The 22250-nt window shown below is 39.5% G+C and overlaps 2 protein-coding genes across 2 annotated transcripts; one reads left to right on the top strand and one right to left on the bottom strand.

Moving 5' to 3' along the window:
• Positions 1 to 621: 621 nt before the first annotated feature.
• nme9 (NME/NM23 family member 9) lies at positions 622 to 8894 on the top strand. The gene is made up of 16 exons (XM_061054294.1): positions 622 to 795; positions 917 to 974; positions 1293 to 1396; positions 1503 to 1574; positions 2078 to 2194; positions 2700 to 2787; positions 2964 to 3046; positions 3120 to 3212; positions 3709 to 3863; positions 4201 to 4397; positions 4754 to 4898; positions 4981 to 5088; positions 5506 to 5657; positions 5765 to 5909; positions 7029 to 7291; positions 8757 to 8894. Exons 1-16 carry the CDS (start codon positions 763 to 765, stop codon positions 8825 to 8827), a joined length of 1884 nt encoding a protein of 627 aa, XP_060910277.1. The 5' UTR covers positions 622 to 762; the 3' UTR covers positions 8828 to 8894.
• Positions 8610 to 20398, bottom strand: smarcal1 (SWI/SNF related, matrix associated, actin dependent regulator of chromatin, subfamily a-like 1). Its single transcript, XM_061054293.1, has 17 exons — positions 19524 to 20398; positions 19079 to 19430; positions 17702 to 17752; positions 17308 to 17568; positions 17174 to 17224; positions 16886 to 17069; positions 16498 to 16648; positions 15140 to 15301; positions 14953 to 15018; positions 14154 to 14294; positions 13249 to 13467; positions 12421 to 12491; positions 12103 to 12205; positions 11555 to 11737; positions 10350 to 10450; positions 10056 to 10152; positions 8610 to 9936 (listed from the first exon to the last, which is right to left on the bottom strand). The coding sequence occupies exons 1-17, from the start codon at positions 19968 to 19970 to the stop codon at positions 9742 to 9744; spliced, it is 2835 nt and encodes a 944-aa protein (XP_060910276.1). The 5' UTR covers positions 19971 to 20398; the 3' UTR covers positions 8610 to 9741.
• Between the last annotated feature and the right edge of the window lie 1852 nt (positions 20399 to 22250).

Raw genomic sequence — 22250 nt, 5'->3', positions numbered from 1 at the left:
GTATTTTTGGTTGATGCTCATATAACTAGTTTAAAGTGAGCAGCAGTTACAGAAAGGTGAGTCGGTGTATTTCCATGAAAAAACATTTTTGAAAACACCCACAGTTGTGGGTTGTCTTCTCATGTTGTCTGGCCCTGTCAGTCGAAGTGATCCAAGCAAACTCAGATAGAGTTAATAGTTTTGAGCTCTTGATAAATAATAAGGTTTTTTAAATTAATACAGCCTATTTTACATTTACTAGGCTATCACTTAAACATGCTCAGATTTCTCATATAGCCAAGAAATAAGAACAAGATTTGGTGATTTTAGTTCAAACTCATCAACAACAAGACTTGTAGATTACATTTTGTTTGATCGCAGAAAAATTAGCAAAAGTGTGAAGTGGTCATTATGTTAATCAGTAACATTTCTTCTTACCTAAAAATTATTATTATAGGAAGTTACAGTTAAATAAATGTATATAATACTTAACATCTCGTGCTCGATGTGTACTCTAGTGGATAAGTAGTCCAAAATAAAATGTAACGTGTAAAAGAAACCTGCTTTAAACCTACTCCCGAGTAGTACTCCAATATTTCCGGAAGTCGGAAGGCTTCGTTGCTTAGCAACCAAAGGGCCAAACACACGCTACAATCACCTCAGAAGTTTGATAGCTTGGCATGTTAGCATTTCAAGTCGCATATTTAACTTATTTTTCTGGCACTTATTATCTCGCCAACTTTCTTAATTATAGTCTATATTTTCATTTGACGCAACAATCAAATGGCAGCGAAGAAGAAAGAAGCAAGTCTGCAGGTGGGAATCACAGCACGGCTACTGTTACGTTAATATATTGAAAAGAGTCTTGTTTTTAGCTTCTTATATGAACCTTTGATTTCAGTTTAAATGTTCAGCTAACTCTCTTTACCATGCTCAGGCGTCTGTCACAAACCAGGAGCTGTGGGAAGAGATGCTTGCCACCAAAGGTTTAACAGGTAGGTAGTCCTATTTCAGAATTATAATGACGGCTATTGTGTCCCGTTTAACGAGTAGACTACATTTATATTTATTATTACTAAACATCTTTCTATGAGCTGCACAGTTTAACAGTCTGTGTGAATTCAGTCATTGAGTTGTTATTTATTGAATGCTGCTGCCACCCTGTGTTTAATAGGATAACTGCATGCAGGATTTATTATTGTAACATATTTCTCTCTCTCTCTCTCTCTCTTTCTTTCTCTCTCTCTCTCTCTCTCTCTCTCACACACACACACACACACACACACACACGCACACACTATATCTCCTCCTAGTTGTGGATGTGTACCAACAGTGGTGTGGACCCTGTCGAGTTGTAGTTAGCCTACTAAGAAAAATAAAGAACGAGCTGGGTGATGATCTTCTACATTTTGCCACAGTAAGCGATAAAATGATTGTTGACTGTAAATAATTCAAAGTAAAACAAAAAGTGGGACAGAGGAGCCTCAAAACTGAATATATGTGTGTTTGTGTGTGTGCTGTAGGCAGAGGCAGACAGCATTGATGCACTGGAGAGGTATCGTGGGAAATGTGAGCCCACCTTCCTCTTCTATGGGGTGAGTGCAGCTGTGTGTGTGCGTGTGAGAGTGTGTGTGCGTGTGTGTGTGTGTGTGTGTGTGTGTGTGTGTGTGTGTGTGTGTGTGTGCGTGCGTGCGTGCGTGTGTGCAGTAATTTGTGTGTTCACTATCAGTTTACCTTAATGATCCTTTGTCTGCTATTTTCATTCTGTAATTATTTCTAGTTTTATCTGTTTTTTATTTTGTCTAATATATCACTTTAGTCTGCCTTAATGATGCACTAATGATGTTGGAAAAAGGGCTGTCGATGGTCATGATGTTCACGACAACAATGCAAAATTCTGCCCCTTATTCATTCTAATTTTTAATAATCTATTAATAGGAAGCAGAATATATTTTTTCTTTGTTTTCTTTGTGTTCATTTTTTTGCATTGTTATGTGCTTGCTCACATGGGCCTGCTTAAGTCAACATCTTTGTCGCTGCTTGTTAGGATGAATTTGACTTAAAGGGAAAGAAAAAGGCTCTTTTTTTTAATGGACAGGGTGGAGAGCTTGTGGCAGTGCTGCGAGGGGCAAATGCTCCTCTCCTTCAGAGGATGATAGTAGAGGAATTGAGCAAGGAGAAGTTGGTCCTGGAGCAAGGTGGTGAACGCAGAGCGGTGAGCTTTTAAGATACAAACACTCACCTACACACTTATACAATGTTGTTATCCATTAACAGTTATTTTAATGTGCTGAAACAATAGTGCTTTTTCAACAGCACAACTTTTGTCCGGTCACATTAGAGATAACACTGTTTTAAATAATTGCATTAACAATGACTGCATTCCAATCAAATGTCACAGTTAGCCATGACAATGTGAAAGTGAATCAGCATGCACATTACCATGAAACTGATGGAGCCTTAAAAATATTCTACCATCATTCATTTTATTATTTGCACATGAGCTTTTCTTTTTCGGCAAGCCAAAATGAATCCATTAGTCAGACAATAATCATGAACTATTTTCCCAACACACACACACACACACACACACACACACACACACACACACACACACACACACACACACACACACACACACACACACACACACACAGGTTTTATACTAACATAAAGCTAACATATAGTGTAACAGTGTTTGTATTTTTTGTGTCTTTCAGGTTAAAGATAATGGTCTGGTGGATGATGAGAAGGCTGAAGAAGAGGAGGAGACACTTAAACAGTCAGAAAATGATGAAAGCATAATCGGTGATGTGAAGGCAACATTATCATTAGTTCTTAATATTCTTTATTGGCATTAACGTAAATACTGGTACTGTTGTAACTGTGATTATTTCTATACCAGTGTTGTCATAATACTGTAGGACATTTTTTTCTGAATTACTACCCCTTACCAATCTTTGGGCTGCCCTTTTCTCCTGTAGTTCCTGCCAGTAAATCCTACACAGTTGCAATCATCAAACCAGATGCTGTTGCTCATGGCAAGGCAAATGAGATCATTATGAAGGTAAACTGCTCAAGATTGTCTAAAGCCTTCCTGCTGACATTAGTGAACTATCTGACACTACTCCCCTGGTTAGATTCAGGACGCTGGATTTGAGATCCTGGCCCATGAAGAGCGCACACTGACCGAGGTTGAAGCTCGAGACTTTTACCAGCACAAAGCAGCAGAGGTATGGTGACAAAGGAGAAGAATAAGAGCAACTATGCACATACAGGCACACTCATGTCTGTATCTCGTTGTTATTAAAATCACACAGCTCAATGATAAGGTGTATGCCCAGGTGGTTCGTCTAGGCCATTACACATTTTCTGTGAACACCCTGATGGGAGGAGAGTCAAGACCAGGGCAAAAATCATTTCAATTAGTTTACAATACATCACGCTTCCATCTGCATTTCTGCACAGGGCTCAAAATAGATCTGCTTTGCAAGCAGCTTTTGTGTTTTTGCTTATCACGCTGTTTGTGATGAGACTAAATCATTGGAGATTCTGAAAAACAAAACGTGCGAAAATTTGGCCAAGTGAAGCAATAATGATTTTAAAAAGACATATTGTCTGACTTTTAGTATTAATTCAGTTATCTGCATTAATTAATTTCTTACATTAACCTATGTTTATGCTCTTGTCTCTGTGTGTACCTGTGTGTATGTGATGGTGGTTTTGTAGGTTTACTTCCAGGACTTGGTGCAGTTTATGTCCAGTGGTCCGTCCCATATCCTGGTACTATCTCAGGTTGAGGACTCAGCCAATGTTGTAACAGCATGGCGTGAGTTCATTGGCCCTGCAGATAACGAGGAAGCCAGGAGAGAGAAGCCAGAAAGGTTAGTTATTGGAAAACATATTCTAAATTCACACAAGAGTTAAGAAAAAAAAATCAAACATGGCATTGAAAACGTAAGATACAGTTAGATTTGTTGTTTAAAAAATGATTGTTTCTGTGCCTTTGTGAAGCAGAACATTTGTTTACAGCAGAGACATTATTCATGCACTGTTGATTGTGTGAAAAAATGTCAGGCTTAAGTCTGCAAAAAAGCGATTGAACAGCACATTCTCGCCCGCTCTGTCAGACACACCCAAACATTATGCTTCTCTCTGGTTAAGCACCAGCCGAGCAACCATCTGCTCTCCTCTCCTTTCTCCCCCCCTGGCTTCCTGCAGCTTGCGGGCACAATACGGCACACAGGCACTGTTCAACGCAGTGCACGGTAGTGAGGACATTGACCAGGCCGGCAGGGAGCTCGCCTTCCTCTTCCCCAACTTTAGGACAGCGTCAGTGACGGGGCAGGATGGGGAGGAAGAGCGTGTGGAGAGGACACTGGCTCTTATCCGGCCTGACGTTGCCAGAGAGAACAGAGGTGGGGTCCGTGCCAAATACACAAGTACACTGGTGTGCTAGCACAGATACAAACACTTAGTTGTTTTTTTATTGATATCGTGGGACTGCTTCTTAAATTCTCTGAGCAAAGTGTTGAATAAATCAGGTGCAGCTTCAGTTTGCACTCTCAAACTAAAATATCACAACTAACTCAGTAAATCAAAATGATCTTACATTAAATTAGGCCCTTTTAAAAAAAAGTGTTCCCAAAAACTGAACATTATCAACTTCATGAAGGTGGGTTTTAAACCAGGATTGTTGCATCAGACTGAAATGAGAATTGCACACCTAAGAAATTGGTGTGTGAGTGTATGTCTTTCATCTATTGTTGTGCAGAAAAGATCCTGGCCAAAATCCACGAGTCAGGGTTCACCGTGGTTTTGAAAAGAGAGTTGAAGTTAACAGAGGAGCAGGTCAAACAGTTTTACTTCCAACATGTCGAGGAGGAACACTTCCCTGCACTGCTCAAAAGCATGACCAGGTGACTTACACTACTTAAAGTAGAATAAATCTAAAGAGTAGTTTGTGACTGCAGAGGTGCATTAAAATGTGTTTTTGAACAGTGGGCCCGTGCTAGCTTTGGCTCTTGCCAGAACGGGGGCCATTGAAGACTGGAGGAACATCCTTGGCCCTTCTGACATCAATCAAGCCAGAGAGGAGAGACCTGAATGGTGAGTGATGTGTGGTTCTTTCATGTATACAAATAAATGAGATGAAAGGACTTTTCACTGTTGACTACTCATTGAAAATACTTCTTTCTCTTTTGGCCATTTTTTTTTACCTGTTCAGGCTCTGCAGATACATATTATACACAAATGTGTGATTAAAGAGAGGAAAGCTTACAGTTCTGCACTGCGTTTTAAAATTAAGGAATTATTTGAGGAATTTCAGACACAAGGCACCAAAATGACTTAAGTCTCTTGAAAGGCAATCTCTTGTCCTGCAAAAAGTCAAAAAATACAATTGTACAGCTTCATCTACTGAGAATTCCTGTAAATAAACAGACATTAGCTGTGGAGTTAAGATGGTAGCCCACAGTCTAACCATGCCTGTAATTCTGACTTCATACTGTATATGTCTCCTCTCAGTCTGAGGGCCATGTTCGCTTTGGAGAGCGAGCCTATCAACCCCCTCCATGGCAGTGCAAACCTTGAAGACGCAGAAAGAGAGATCAACTTCTTCTTCCCTAAACAGCAAACGCTGGCAATGATCAAACCTGATGCCATGGAGGAACACAAAGGTTCTTTCTTGCCATTTAAAGAAACAAAGACAATGTTAACCACTGTTTATTACAAAGATCTGAAGAGAGGAGTATATCTTCTTCATTCATCATTTTCTCTCCAACAGAGAAGATTCTGGAGGAGATCTATGGCATTGGTTTCTCTGTTACGCAGCTGAAGGAGACGGTGCTGTCAAGGGAGACAGCTGAGGAGTTTTACAAAGAGCACAGAGAGAAGCCTTTCTTCAGTCAATTGGTTGAATACATGTGTAGGTTAGTCTATCCCTGAACACAGCCAGAGGAGAAGGGCAAAATGTCCCTAGCAGACCTGCCCTCATTCTCAGTGCTGCTGCAAGTTTAACAGCACTTTTAACTGTAATCTCAGTAGCTTAGAATCAAGGCAGCCTCAGGCAAGTGGCGAGTAGTCCATCTCAATTTCTTTCATTGTCCCACCACACATACATAGATTTTGGAGTTATCTTCCGCTCTGATTAGTCCCTTCACTCAGTTGTTACACAACTGCTCGGACAAAAAAATGCTGCAGCCTGAGAAACTACCTTTACTGTCACTCTCCTTTAATATCAGCTCAGGTTTAGCCTTAATAGTGTTTCTATACTCCAATCAGTGTGAAAGAGGCTCCATGTGTTTGTAAAGTTAAAGTAACACTTTTTCTTACAATGTAAGAAAGGTATGCACTGTTACACCTATCACAGTGTAACAGTGTGAAGTAAGCACTGTACCTCACACTGGTAGGTAATATCAGAATCAGATTTATTGGCCAGGTATGCTGACACAGACAAGGAATTTAACTTCAGTGAACTGTGCTCTCATATGTTCAGGTACAACATTAAATATCAACAATAAACATAAAAAGAAAAGACTAATATTTACATGACTAAATATGAAACAGTTCAGTGGTGAATAGTGCAAAAGATGCTGAAGTAACATGATAAGTAAAATGCAGTTATGTGACAAGTTTGGTCAATTAGGGTATTTACAGTATTTACATAAATAAGTGTGCGTATAATATGCACTGTTACACCTATCCCTGCACCACTCAGCAATGTCACATGGTACTGGACTACTTGTAAAGAAATAAATAAAATGACATTTCAAATGTTTCAAAAGATTTGAAAAACATAGTTTCAATATAAACAGGGTCATATTAAGCTGCGGAAATACTTTATTAAATGCCAATGGAACCAGTGTTACAATTACCTAGACATCTAAAAAACTTTATATATTTTAACCAGGTTCACTCATTTTAACTAAGAAGCCTACAAATCTGTTAACCTGAAAGTAAAGTATGAATGCTTACTGAGAGAATTCAATCGAAGGTTGCTCTTTTGAACAGAAAGTGACCCTCTGTGTTATTGTCATTATTTTCTTCAGCGGACCTTGCTTGATGCTTGTTCTGGCTAAGGAAAATGCAGTGGAAGATTTTAGGGTCATGATGGGTCCTACAGACCCTGACCAAGCTAAGGCTACATCCCCAAACTCTCTGAGGGCCCGCTTTGCCTCGGACATCCTTCGCAACTCAGTCCATGGATCCTCCAGTGAGACGCAAGCAGAAGAGGAGATACGACTTGTCTTTGGTGACATCAGCTCAGACACAGAGCTCATCAGTGGTGTAGAGACTGACACCACCCTTTTAGGTAATAATATGATGTGTGTGAGACAGTGATTCCATCTGTCACACCAACTGGTGTCACAGGAATAACTTTATTCAGCATTTAGTGTGATGTCTATGGCTGAAATAACAAATGCTTAAAGTATGTATCAATTTCTTTCAGCAAAAGATCGAGACAATTCTGATGATGAAAACTCAGAAATGTCAAGATCACCTAAATGAACATCTTGTAGCCAACAACCTAAAGGTATGGAATAAGTATGAATGAAAGGTTTCAACATCAACAGCTGTCAGAATTCAGAGGATTAACCCTGCAAAGTCTACTTTTCTATATGATAAATGATTTAACGGTCCAGCAAAGGCCTGTCCCATGCTAAAGAACTTTCAAGGAAAACACAACCAGTGTGCAGCCAATATTCTCATTGGTACATTTTCCCATTAACAGCGCCTAAATAAAAAGCTGTTCAGGTTGTAAACTCTACTTTTGGATATGCTGTTAATCACATGACAGTTCAGGATAAATTATCTTGGAATGCAAAGTTAACCCGGTCTACTTTTTGAATCAATAGATTTGGTAACCTGCCTCAAACCGCCATTAATATTTAAACTGGTTATATTTAAAATGTCATTTTTTTAATGTCCTATGACTGCAAACAAACCTGCCTTTAGTCTTGTCGAGGTTAGAATTTGATTTGGGGAGGAGACACAGGGTTCAATCAGGCCTTCTGTGTGTGCATGTGCTGTACCTTTCAGAGAATCCATCTCCTGAATTGCTGCACAGCAATCACTGCTTTTTGTCCTGGGAAATAAGACAAGCTAGCAAACAGATATGTCTCTTTATAATGACCGGATTCAGAAAGCTTCCACGAGCGAGAGGAGTTCTCTCTTCTGATTCTGAAAAACAACACCATTAATCTTCGTAACACACTAACGTCGGCTATCATGGGGATATAAACTGCTTTTGCTCTCTTTGTCAGGAAACTGAGTCTTGATTTGCTGCGTTATGGATGTTGAGGGCAATATGCATTCAAATAGGCAACACATTCACTTTCATTCCAATTTGTGGAGATAATAATAGGTTTAAGTGGAATGGTGGGCCTTTTTGGCCCTGTGGTTGATTAATTTAAACTGCTGTTTCCCAAACGGGGGTGTGTGAAGTGACTTAGTAGATACAGAGAAGTTACTTTACATTTTTAAGAAAAGTCAAACTGACCTATAAATGGACAGCAAATCTTAAAAACTCAGTACAGCCCAGTAACATTGCTAACACTACAGTTATGTATAACCTGACCTCAAGTTTTAGAGGGTTGCTGGCATGCAGTTTGAGCTAAAATAACTGAAAGTTGCTGGATAGTTAACTTTATTCATTCCCGGGGAGGGGAGCCTGGTGCATTGATTTATACAGAGAAACTTTACAATTTAATTTGTTTCAAGATATCACTGTATAGGGAATTAATATATGGTTTGTTGTTTCATCCATTGATTTTCAGGTGACACACATAGTTCAAATCCTGGCAGCCCACAGACCGGAGGAGGTGACGATCCAGAGCTCTCAAACTAAATCAAGTCCCACATTTAGTCATTTCTCTTGCAGTGAAGGTTTATTCTGTAATATATTGTGAAAAAAATGCAAATCTGTCAAGCTATGAATCATGAAATAACAAGGAAGATGTGTTGTCTGTTTACATGCATTGTATAATGTGTAGGTGGAGGGACATTACAATCTGCCATCATATTCCTTCAGAAGGGGTTGAGTGGTTTTTTTTTTATATATTCTGCTGACATGATTATCACTCTACATGCTGCCTTAGCTCCTCTTAGCAGCTGTAAAATACACGACCCTGACCAGGATTGTAGTCACGACAAAACAATTATTTCAGGGTTTATAAAAGCTTTTTTTTCTGTAACTAGACAACAATGTCTACATACGTACGTATGTACACTCTATTCAGTCAATCATGGGATTGCCTGCAAATGAATTGCCATTTCTAGGTCTAACTACCACGCTGTGACAATATGAATATGAGTGATTAGACACATTCTTTTCCTTTGAGCTTAATAACAGCAGGTTAGTTTTACAATTGTGGACAACTTACCTCAGCTTAATTAGCATCATCAGAACAAAGACCTATTAAACCAACATTAGCTTTATTGCTTTATGCTTGCTAGTGGAATTATTGAGACTAGGCCTTACACATTTAACTATGAAATTAAAACTGTTTTTCCCCCTAAATCAGCAACAGTACCCAAGATAATCAAAGATAAACACCCCACTGCATAAGTAACCAGCCAGGATACATTTTCAGAGAGATTCTAAAGAAAAACGTAAGAATCAAACATTTATTGATTTTCTCTCAGTCGCAAAAAAATATAGGTTTATTAAAGTATTAAAAAAAAGTTATGTTCACATACGTTCAGTCATGATAAGCTCAACAAAATCTGGTATGGGGCTTGTTGATTGTCAGCCATTAAAAGTCATCTGCTGAAATAGTCTTTGATGCTCCTTTTGCTGGGGTCTTGTCCGAACATGTCTTGTTGTTGACCACAGCTGTCTTCAGGTGGGGAGTCCTCCCAGTCGTTTGCGGCCTCCAGTAAGATGGCCTCGTCCATATCGTCATCCGCAGTGAAAGAGCTCTGGAACATTTCCATGATACTCCTCTGCTTAGGATCCTGAACAACAACAAATAATCACTTCATCTACAGGCTCACTAATGATGCTGCATTTATTTATGTTAATGTGTAAATGTTATTGAAAAACATGAAATGGTTTTAAATAATTGACTTCTTACCTTAGAGTGGAAGCTTGCGTTGACTGCCTTGTCAGAGAGGTTGGACTCAGATAGGCCTACCTGCTCCAAGACATTCATTTTGGCCTGGATCATTGGCCTGGATCAATACATAGTGAATGTATTATAATGGAGCAGAAGCAATTAAATACACGACTTGTCACATTATGTCTTTCAGGAAAAACAACATGAACTTGACCTCACAGAGTCAGCTTTGGTTCGTTGTTAAAAGACAAATGCTACAAACAGTGTGGTAACATCAGAATTTGTTAATTCAGCCCACCGACTGACACATACCACAGGTGATCATCAGCAGTTCCCTTGGCAACCAGGTAGTGAATGTTCACATTGCTGGTTTGTCCAATACGATGCACCCTATCCTCTGCCTGAATGAGAACCTGCAATGAGAAGAAAGCATTACAACAAAATGAGCAATTACATTTTTCATGAAATCATCAAATGTGTTCTGTCTGTATTCAGCTGTGGTGACCCCTGGAGGTCGACTGCTGCTTTAGAAACAAATCAATATAATTATAATCTATCATTTAAATGTATAATTTGGCAGCCAGGAGTTAAAGTGAAAGCACTAATAAAATGACTGTTGGAGCTTAAGCTGTGGTTAATGTGAAAGAGAACAGGTTAAGTACAGAGCTCTTAATGGGGCTTTCACAGAGAAGTAAGCTGTTCTCAGAATTATTTCTGACCTTTTCTTGTAAATTAAAGTAGCCTATTTAGACTGTAGTGTGATATTTGTCACATCTTTGTCACTGCTAACACCAGGGTTGGCATGAGGGTGGAAGTGTTGAGTAAAAAGCCACCTCTGATGTGTTTGGGCGGATGCTTTTTTCCATGTAAATGTGGAATGTTTGCTTTAAGGATCCGTCGTCAAATGAAGAAACTATCCCTGAATAACTCCTTAAAGAAAAAAGGCTGCCAAAAGTAAAATAAAATCTGATACATTTTATGCACATGAACAAGAATAGCTTTTATCCGTTTTTGTCGTCTCCTCTGCCCTCCAGCAGGAATATACTTTTTAAATCATTCTCTCTCATATATCACAAAGGGCAGATGTGCAGTGTTGATGAGGAGAGAAAGAAAATACATTGCAGTAGTGGGTTGTAAAGCTGTTATTGTTAACACATGAGATATTTTTTCCTCATTTGTATTTCAAGTTTCTTTTTGACTTTTGAGATAAAGTTTTGTTTATTAAGAAGCTACATGTTTCACTTTTTTCACTGGCAACTATTTGGTGTCAGCATGTAGTCTAAACAGGTTTCAGTCTGTTTTTCCTGAACAGCTGTCTACATGGTTGGACAAAGGAGTATCTAATAAAGTGATAACAGTAGCCACAAAACCAAAAGTGAGCTGACAGAGGATAAAAGACAAAGATTGGATTGAAACAAAATTAAAGGCCAAAGCACTAGTGAAGATGTTCCTTTAAAAAAAAAAAGTACTCACACGGAGTATGCAGTAATTTGTAGTGAAGACTTTCTCTGGCTTACCCCAGGGTTCCAAAAAAGCTCAGCAAAGACCACGAGGTCAGCAGCGTGCAGAGTCAGACCCATGTTAGCTGCAGTGATGGACAGGACAGCTATGCAGCTATTGGTCGAGACCTGGAACTTCTCACAGAGCTGCTGCCGTTCAGCCGATGGAGTGGTCCCGTCTATACGTATGTAAGCGGCATTCTGAAGAAGTCATTTGAAAACCTTGTTAATAGTGAGCATTTTTTTAAACACAAACTCCAAATGATCCTTTAACACAAACTCTTCACACTCAGAGTGGCTTTTTAGTCGTGGGCCAAAACAAATTAACTGAATTAACAACCCTTCCTTGTAAAACCACAAAAACGATAAGTCATAATAGTTCTAAGTGGAAATGTGCTCAGCACTGCCCACACTTATTCCCTAGATAGCGATGAAACTTGACCTATGAGTTGACTTCAACTCCCACGCAAGAGCCAGTCTAGTTTAAAAAGTCAAATGGACTCTTTTAAGCCAACATTAGATTTCAGTTCCTCTCAGGCTTCTGCGCAGTGTGCTAATGGACTCACCTTTTTTCCCAGTTCACTGGTGATATGATCCAGGACTAACTTATGATGGGCAAACACTAGAAACTTCTCCCTCCCACACTCCATCATATCTGTGATGTACTCCCTGGTAGTGACAGAAAGAATACATCTCTCAAAGGGAAGAGTCAAATATTCAGTTTACATGAGTATTTATCACAACGCTTCCAGTTATCACAAATCCAGTGCAATCACAACGCTCTGACAAAAGACTCCGATTCATTTTGCATTTTAATCTCAGTGCTCATCATATTTAATCTGATTTGACGTACTGATCCCCACCATTAGAGGGTCTGTACTTACATAATCGCTTGTAGCTTGGCTTCAGCTGTGTGGTTATAAAAGATGAGCAGGGCCTCCTTCTCTTCCCTTTTCTGAGAAAGGAGATAAGAAACAGTGCAAGATAAGAACTGACAAGAGATTCTTTTTGATGATTGGATGCGACTGCCACTACTCGGAGGAGCAGTGTGATTATGAACAATCAAGCTCAGCAGGTCACTACCATCTGAGGATATGAAAACTAGTAGAATAAGGTTCACTGGAGTCCTCTGGGTTGGCTTAAAAGCAAACCAACAGCCGATCATCTGAAGTCCACGGGTTAAACAAAGGTTTCATTATGCTTATTGAACTAAAATACTTTTTTAAATCACAGACAATCCATTCAAAAAAGACTGTTACTGTATACTGTTGTATTTTATCTTTAGGAAATAAGAGAATGCGTAATTTGAGGGACGGATCGGAAGAAGAAGTGTTTAATTATTAATAAAAACTATGAAAAGCTATCATTTATTTTTTAAACTCTGTTGTTTGGGAGTAACTTAACACATTCTTGTTTCCAGTTTATCAAAATAAATACGCCTTTTCAGCCAACATTGAAATTAAAAAATATAAACTTTAATTTATCTGTCTAACATGCTCTGAAATCTTAGGGTAGGGTAATTGTAATCACTGCCACCTGGGTAAAAAAAAGTTGTGCAACTTTGTTGTTTATATCTTTCAATTTAATTTTTCTGTTTCAATTGTGCATCAATCCCTAAAATGATAATATCTGTCGAGACTGATATCCTTGAAGTGTTCAAATCCTTTGTTGTGTGTGATTTTGTTACTTTTTCAAATTCACAAAGAACTTACATTGCTGTTTCCGTTGGCTAACTGCTTGGCGGCAGCAGACAGAGCAGCTTTGGTGCGGGTGCTGACACCATCTATAGTCACTGTGACCACCTTGCGTTGTTTAGAGGGAAGCTGAGAGAGGACTTCAGACTTGAGGCGACGCAGCATCAGACACTCCTCCAATAACAGCTTCAGCTCTCCAAGGTTAGAGGAGCCCGAGTAATCCCAGCCCCAAGTCATCTAGAGGGGGGGAGGAGATATACAGAAGAGACAATTACAAAACAACTGACTTGATGGAGGGAGGAATGAGGAGATGTAAGACATGAGGTAAAATGAACAGATCAGCCAACATCTTAAACTTTGAAATGAGACTAAACTTAAAGAATGAAAAACTCTGATTTCACACATGAACTGGAAAAGCTCCAGCTGGAGAACATCAGTATGTGAAGGCCTTTTTTTAGCGGATGGACTTCTATGGTGATAGACCCCATTTTTACAGGGCAGCTCATAATCTCCACATTCTTAGCTGGATATTAGTCATCAAGACCAAATTACGGTCGTAATTGGTCTTTAAATCATGCAGAGTGTTCCCTATTCAAAACCAAAGAAATTAATTAAGATGATTAATTGGCAAGAAGGAGAGTCACAGAAAATGGGATGAAATAAATGGAGAGGCCCCCCCCCCCCGAAATATATAAAATAACAATCTAAGTAATCACAGTAAAGGAATGTGTTGATGCCTAAAACACAACTGGTTTAATTCCTTAGACTGCTCACTTACCGGTATGTATACTTCCTTTACACTATGAATGTCATCAGTAATACATATTTGCTAATCAACCCACTTTAAATCCTCTGGTGTCTCCCTGACCTTCAGCCAATAGCTCAACAGTATTAAACGTCAATCTTGGAAAGACTTAAACTACCTGTTTGGCATTGCAGTAGCGCATCCCAAAATCATGGAAGCGGGGGAAGAGTGTAGGCCTGACAGCCAGGATCTGGGCGTAGAGCTCACAGGGTCTGGACATGGCGGGGGTCCCGGACAGAAGAATCACTCTCTTTGCTGCCTGAAGATGGAAAAACAACTGATCAGAGCACTGTTAAGGATCAAGGTATTAAACCTAACCATGAGCCAAGTCCTGCGCTATGCGGCTTTAGCTGGTTAGTGGATCCATGTCACCAGCAAACATTCCTGTACTATACAGATACATCAATGCAGTCTCTGTAATACAGTGATGTTGAGAATGAGGTTTAATTACTGGGATCTAAATAGAACTTGAGAAAAGACTAAACATGTGTGAAAGCTCAAATTAAATAATGTTGCTTGTGTAGTTTGTCAATCTAATAGACTGATGAAACTGGCTCATGGTCTGTTTGAGGACTATTCTTGGTGTAGATCTAAAAATAAGAATACATTTTTTAAATGTATTTTAAATATATATATATATAATATATATTTTAAAAGTTTTAATGAACATTTGGGACAATGTTACGTGCAAAACCTGGAACAGAAACTTAAATGTCTGATAGGTGACCTAGTGGAAAGGAAAATTGCTCCATGTTTTATGTGCAAGCTTATACCTGAATACTTAGATAAACCGTTTCTTTAAATGTGCTCTTGATCTTTCACTTTGGATATTTCTGTGATATCCTGCTGAGAGCCTTTTTTGTACTTTACAGGGTTATTAAACCGAATCAAATGTTAAATAGAAGAAGACGGAGTACCTTCAGGAGAGGTAAGGCTGCCCTACAACGAGCAGTCTTCATGTTCTTCAGAAAGTGAGACTCGTCCTGCATAGAATGACAAATTCACAGGTTTATTAATAACCTAGAGTTTAAGTTTTATAGTAATGGATACTGGAATCAAGAACAGTCATTGCTATATTCTGAACAGTTTAACCACACAGCTGACCATGATGAGAACGCTGAAGGGGTTTCCTGGCAGCTGCTTGTCCATCCTGCTCAGGAGGTCGTAGCTGATGATGTTGACCGTACCAGACCGCAGATTATCTTTGGCCTTCACCACCACGTTGATGCTGTCAGCACTCAGGGAGGGAAGCCAGCGTCTGAAGGCCTTCAGGCAGAGACACTTAGTCATGTAAGACATGCAGAATCAACACTCACCAGAATTTTAATTTCAGGGTGTACTTTTTCCTAACACCAGGAGTATGTCAGAACTCGGGAATTTCAGAGAAAAAACTTCAAGAAGACGTCTGTGACTGGTCGCTGGTTTACATGTTGCTAATCATCAGCAATTCAGCCTAACTGTTATTATAAAAGAGCTGACCCTCGTTCAGAAAACGGTGGCCCAAATGTTTCTGACAATTTACTTACTTGCTCTACATTCTCCTGTCAACCTGGCTTAAAGTCACAAAGTGATGTCTTTTTTTAACAGCAGATCAGTCTAAATGCAGAGCGCTAACAGTGCAGATAATATCTGAGCTAGACTGACTAAGTATCCTTTCAACTGGAAGACACTCTATAACTAAACTCTCCTCTGTGTTTTCTGACTTCTGATTGGTGGACTGTTTGATCGGAGCAATCTATTTCGAGAACAGCCTGTGTTGTCTTGTCAATAGACAGAAGGCAAAGTGAGGATCTTCAGAAAATGCACTGCTGCCAGAAAAGTAGAGTATAGATGCTACAGAAAATGAGAGACACTCAGAAATAAGCAAGAGCCAAGATGCACTCTGAAAGAAAAAAAATAACTGGGACATTTCATTTCAATAATGCCGAGCAAATGGCCGGATTGTTTTAGATGTGTGTCTACAAAGTCTCAAGTCGTAAATTAGCTGGAAAAACAGTTTCCAACATATGTCCAGTTTACCTTTCTACAGTATTATTAATCAGGTAAAGGAGATAATACAAAATGTTAAACTTTCAAAATCCCCAAAGAATAAATGATATTCATTTCTATCACAAATCAACAATTCACATTTCTAAATATCGGTTGAACCAATTAGACAAATAAAAGACGTCAATTCATTCTGCCAATTTACCCACTGAAGATAAAGTACAGACCAGAGAGTAACCAGTCCTTGGGGACCTTACTCGAATGCAGAAAGCTTTATACTGTGTGGGGCAAAGCAGAGGAGGAGACTCGAAGGATATGCTTATGAAGCCGCCCGCTGACTTAATGCAGCCTGATAATGACACCATTAAACAGAAACAAAGTGATAAACTCCAGCCTCCTCTAAGTAATGAGCTTTTTTCTCCGAGGCACAAAACTTTGATTAAGAAAAAAAAAAAAACACTGCTGATTCTTTTTACCTCGGCCCAGGTGAAGCGCACAGAGGAGGGAGCCACCACCAGCAAAGGCCACTCGTTCCTGTAGTAGTCGGCTATGCAGATGGCCTGCACCGTCTTTCCCAGGCCCATGTCATCAGCCAAGAGGAGGCGGCCTTGTTTTGACACTGCAAAACTAAAGAATCATGTGACATAATAATGTCAGAAATTACTGTTTCGCTGATAAAACTGTTTCAATCTAAAAACGTGCTGTACAATCACAGATGATTGGCATATAAATACTGAATCATTCTGATGAGTCTCTTCATTTGCGCAAGGCTGTCATCATTACATTTAAATAGCTGTCTCGAGGTATTGAGTTATTGGCTACACCATGCAGAGAGAGCACTAATGGCTTTCAAAAGGCACCTACTTGACTCCCACCCTCTGGAAGGGCATGAGGCTGCGGGTGAGCGAGGGGTCGATGCCGGAGAGGTCTGCCTCGGGGACGGCTAAAGACCTGGCTTCGGTCCCATCAAAGCTGGCAGAAAACGCCTGGACTATTGCCCTGGGCAGAGGCTCCACCTCCACTGCTGCTATCCCACTGAGAAGATCCACTGGGTGTGGAACAACGCATGGTCAGACAAGATGGCAAATGTTACAGAGACAAACAGAATCACAGAGATAAAAACAGCCAGATACAGCATATGTTGTTACTCACTGAGTCTCTTGTAGTCTTCAAGTGAAAAGCTCCACTTCCTTGTTTTCATATCTGCCACAGAACAAAAGAAACCGCATCAGAAGCTGAACAACTCCAATTAAAGCGTTCATAAATGTTCCAAAACACTTTGTTACCATAGCTCTTCGTTGGCATCTGCTTGAACGCCGCAATGACATCGCCATGATAACCGATATCAACCTCAAACTTTGTCCGAGACACCAGGATGCACTGGCCCTGCAGAGTAGCTCCAGGTTTCTGCCAGCCGTTACACAGCTTCAGCAGCGCCCCCAGTGCTGCACCGTCGCGAGCTCGGCTGGTGGCTACAGCAACATCCAGTGCTTCCATTCCCTCCAGAGGCCTCAAAGACACAGAAGGAATCGAAGCTGCTTCCTCCACTGCGACAAGGGGGGAAAGACAAGAGGTGATGCAGCAGCAGCCCAACAAGAATACTCGGTCACATCATCAATTCAAACTACTTCTTTGAAGATAAAAAAGGATGCTTTGTGAATATTACCCTAACATTCATACTTAGCTGTTGGTAGTCCTCCAGGCTGAAGTTCCACATCTTTGTGGCAGGGTCTAAAGCAGAACAGAATACTCAGTATTCCAAAAGGCTGTACAGAGATAGACATGTATAAGAGCAAACATATCAAATAACTTGGGAATTAAAGAAAGACGATACTGGTTAGGACTTGTCAACTGTTTCTTCAACAAATAAGAATGCTGAAGTTTTTGTCAGTGGTTACACAGTAGTTCAGTCATTTTATCGTCTTTTATTGCTTTTTCTTTTCTTCAGGGATGTGATCGGCAAAGGACAAAAAAGAAGCACCCCCCCACCCCCCTCACACCACTAACATAAAAAGACAATAAATACTTCTACAATATTTTAAATGCCCCATAACTGGACCCAAATGTTGCCTAAAATGTTTTTTTTGTCTTCAGCAACAATCTGTTTGTCAATGCCATTAGATGAATATTCATGGATTAATAGTAGGAACCATCAGGTAAGGGGGCTCTTCCGGTCCCCAAAGAACATTTTTAGAACCAAACCTTTATTTTCCTGCAACCCGACCAATTTTTAAGCGCCAATGTGTGCTTTGTGCAACATTTTATAGTTAAGTCGTCTTTTCAGTGTTTCAGTGTTTTCTTTTTGTATTAATTTAGTTTTTATATGGAACCTCTTCAAATCAGTGACAAATGAATTCATTGAAGTACTTTTACAAGTGTGTGGACTTTAATAGTTCTTGTGTTTCTGCACTGTTTTAGCCCTGCAGAATCTCTAAAGCTGTAGCTCTATGAAAGTATGTATAAGTCACAGGTAGTTCTGAGTGACATCACTGAGTGACTTGTTTTCTTTATGCACTTCTAATAATGGCAAACAATATGAAAATGTAAACAAACATTTTTGTGACACATGACCATGCAGTTATGAATTGACGTATCTTTAGTTTGACTTATATCTTGATTTGGATTAGAAGACGGTTCAGGACAATTATTTTTATTGCTTTGCTTTAGTCTGTCAAAGCACTTTGTAAACAACTGTTCATACAGTGCTATATACATGAAGTTTGTATTATTTATTTGTTTGCAAGTCAACTGCATGACATGATTGGGTTTATTTAAAAACTGCAGAAACTGTTGATACAGTAAAGTAAGTCTAATCAGTCACAAGATGATGCAGAACCTACTCTGACTATTTCCGACTGAGGGGTATACAGTTTGTGAAATAATTACATAAGTAAAAAAGTTGCTCATTTGTGTTTGCGTATGCTTATTATGTGTTTATCACTCTCTGTTTTTCATAGGTGTACAGCCGTCTTTACTGGGGATGTAAAAAGAAAAGACAAAAGATATGAGCATCAAGACTTAGCTGAAACATTAGACCTCCACTCCCAGGATACTTACCATAGTTCTTTGAAGAGATGGATTTAAAAACTGCAATAAGTTCGGCATGATAGCCAACTTCTATTCTGAAGCGTCCCTCTGTGTGAGATACACATTTTCCTCTTACGGAGATGGCAGGCTTCTTAGTAGGTGCACCATTAAGAGTTGAAGAGTTAGAGGGTAGCTGTGTAACAGGGCTTTGGGCAGGTTTACTAGTCTGCTTGTAGAATGAGCCAATTGCTCCACCAGAGGTATTTGAGGTGAGGTTAGGTTTGGGGTGAGCTGGCTTTGCACCAAAGCTTCCTCCGCTTGACAAGACAGTGCTGCTCACATGTTGACTTGTTGTCTGGGGTAGTGGGTCAATAACTTTCACCTACAAATAAGGACAGTGAGGGGATTAAGCAAACAGTATAAAAGTTATTATTTTCTCTAATAATTAAATTGAACATTACAGCACAAATCTCACCTGTCTCGAAGTAGCAGAGTTACACAGAGCACTCTGGTTGATCTGGTTGCCAGTGCCAGATAACTGCTGATGGTTTTGGCCATGATTTGGATTATAGAGGCTTTGTGAGTCCTTTTTGGGGGGTGGGACAAACCGTTTTGGTTCAGGGGCAAAACTGGGTGTTTCTCTGTGATGTGTGAGGCCATATGAGTCTTTTTTTAAGGGTGGAACAAACTGTTTCTGATCAGAGGTAAAGCTGGGTGTTTCTCTGTGGTGTGTGAGGGCAGCAGGATCCGAAGCAATGCCTCGTTTAGGAGGGTGAGTCTGTACTGAACTACTGGAGGAGAGTGCTGAGGTCTGCTTGTTGCTGCTAATATTCTGTCCCAGTCTTTGGGCTCTTCTCTCCAATGCCCTCTGTCTGTTTTCTTCTATCTTTCTCCACTGATCTGCAGTCAGTTGATTAGACATGATGATGAACTCTGCTGCACCTAACGCCAAGCAACGACGTTTGACTCATTAAATTCGCATGATTCACACTCAGATTTAGCAAAGATATCTAGTTTGCCAACAATCAAGTGATGCATGTACAGGTTTCTCCGTTAGCATACAGTACGTGCACTGTAAGCTTCCCTGCTAGCAGTGGAAGCTAACGTTGGCTAGCAAGGGCGGCAACAGTTAGCAGCGAAATAAACCGTGTTAGCGCCTTACAGTCTATGGTTAGTGTTAGTCATATGGCAGCATCTATTCACTGGAGAGTACATGACCAAGAGTGATATCTAGATACGTACAATGTTATTCAAAGTTGTACGAACGAAGCAGAGAGAAACCTCTAACGCTAGTTGACAACTTACTTGTTCAACAAAGTGGAGTCTCTACCGCGCAGGAAGTGACGTTACAAAACAACCAGCCACGTGTCGGTGGCGGTTGCCTGGTGATGTAGTCATAGCAACAAACATGAGCGTCGATATTAACTATAGGCTATATTATTATTAACCCTTAATATTTACAGTATTAACCTTAACCATTACACGTTTTTAGATGTTTGTATTTCACATTATTTCGTGAGTACCCGAATGGCAAAAGTGTTTAATGCGTCAGCTTTAAAGAGAAGGCATCACTACATTGAAGGTAAGGTTGAAGTTTAGCTGGAAGAGGTTGACTGAAATCCAAACTTTTTATGGTTGTACGCTACCCAGGAGCTCCGGCCCCGTGAAAAGATCTCACATTGAGCCCCTACCACGGCCCAAACTAAACCCAGAGAATTTCTATAACCATCACACAAATGAGCCATAAACACTTTCAACAACTATGCTTTGTTTTACACCCTGAAAATGGAAGATAAATAAAGATAAATAATCACTGTAATATTTCCTCATAGCTTAAAAATAATTTAAACTTTGTAATATATGCACCTTTCAGACAGTTGAAACATTTCCAGCAACATTATTTTACTTATTAACTTGCTATAGTTAATGTTGTAAAGGCTTTTATTGTCTAAAGTGATCTTATTGGTTATCTTATTGAATTAAAAATTCTACTGGCATTAATGATAAACTGTAAACAAACAATACATCTGAATTAGATTCTACCATGATTTTAAAATGAGGCTATAATAGTTCTTCTTTGTTCTGACTTCACTTTAATTCTTCTTACACTGCATTATCATTTGTCTCACCTGACGTTCAAAATATTGTTTTTTGAGCAAAGTTTTGCTGCTAGCGCGACAACATTGGTATCATATGAATTGACAGTTTACAAAGAATATGTTGATATCAAATATGTTACTGTAGCTCGCTGGGAAAGACGCTAAATATCGCTCCAAAATGGACTCCTTTTTTTACCGCGATGTAATATTTTTATAAAATAGGGTCGTATGAAATCGTATCTATGAAGGGGATTCATGAATTTATGCATAAAACACAAATTGAACAAAATGATATTCTTGGCGTAATCTGGTTTAATCTGCAGCCTGCCACATCTCTCACTCTTGACTCGACCATTATACGCATTCAGAAGGGGGGAGAGGGCCTTTGAGACAGACTCCACATTTTTTCCAGAAAGGAATTCTGAATGTTTGTTCATTTATTCAGACAATTTTAGTTATCTTATTGCGGTTATAACTTAGAGAAAAAAAGCTAAATAAGAAATAGATTTTTATTTCAGGCCCATGAAGGGCCCCCCTCCCCACTGGGGCCCTGGGTAGTCAGTCCCACTTTTCCCCCCACTATGACGCCCCTGACGCTTCCCTAAATGTAACGTAAACTTTACGCCTGGCCTGCCAACTAACAGGTAACATACCGTTCAACAAGGTAGGCTACAACAGTAAAATACTACAAAAATGCATTAGTTTTATTAATTTTATAACATAGGCTACATCATTTTACAGATAAACAAGGTCTTGCAAATTGAAGTGAAAAATTCTCTTGAACTAGCCTAGCCTATAAGAAAGTTTGCTGATTAGTTCTACACTTTTGTACTTTTACTCAAGCAGGAATTTTGATGGACTTCTACTTCTACTTTTACATTGTGATATTGCTTTACTTTAGGTTGCCTAATTTAAACATCTGAAAATATGACATCATCGCTGTTACCATGCAGTAGATGTGTGCAGTGTTCTTCTGTAAACAGTGTCTCTGAATAGAATCTGCTCTATTGGCTTGTTTATTCTGATTACCTATTTAATGGGGCACTTCTTTACCCCTGAGGTATTATGAAAGGACAATCAATGGAAATTACCTGCCGGAATGG

Source organism: Labrus mixtus, chromosome 13, assembly GCF_963584025.1.
Source record: "Labrus mixtus chromosome 13, fLabMix1.1, whole genome shotgun sequence".
Classification (NCBI taxonomy): Eukaryota; Metazoa; Chordata; class Actinopteri; order Labriformes; family Labridae; genus Labrus; species Labrus mixtus.
The sequence above is the reverse complement of the archived record's forward strand: the minus strand, read 5'-3'. Positions and strand labels throughout refer to the sequence as shown.

Excerpts from the sequence above, each read along its gene's own strand:
- nme9 (XM_061054294.1), top strand. The coding sequence starts at position 763 with ATGGCAGCGAAGAAGAAAGAAGCAAGTCTGCAG. Across the intron at positions 796-916 it reads AGAAAGAAGCAAGTCTGCAG|GCGTCTGTCACAAACCAGGA; the intron begins GTGGGAATCACA and ends TACCATGCTCAG. Across the intron at positions 4,899-4,980 it reads CTGCTCAAAAGCATGACCAG|TGGGCCCGTGCTAGCTTTGG; the intron begins GTGACTTACACT and ends GTTTTTGAACAG.
- smarcal1 (XM_061054293.1), bottom strand. The coding sequence starts at position 19,970 with ATGTCTAATCAACTGACTGCAGATCAGTGGAGAAAGATAGAAGAAAAC. Across the intron at positions 15,302-16,497 it reads TGCGCTTCACCTGGGCCGAG|GCCTTCAGACGCTGGCTTCC; the intron begins GTAAAAAGAATC and ends CTCTGCCTGAAG. Across the intron at positions 9,937-10,055 it reads ACGCAAGCTTCCACTCTAAG|GATCCTAAGCAGAGGAGTAT; the intron begins GTAAGAAGTCAA and ends GTTGTTGTTCAG.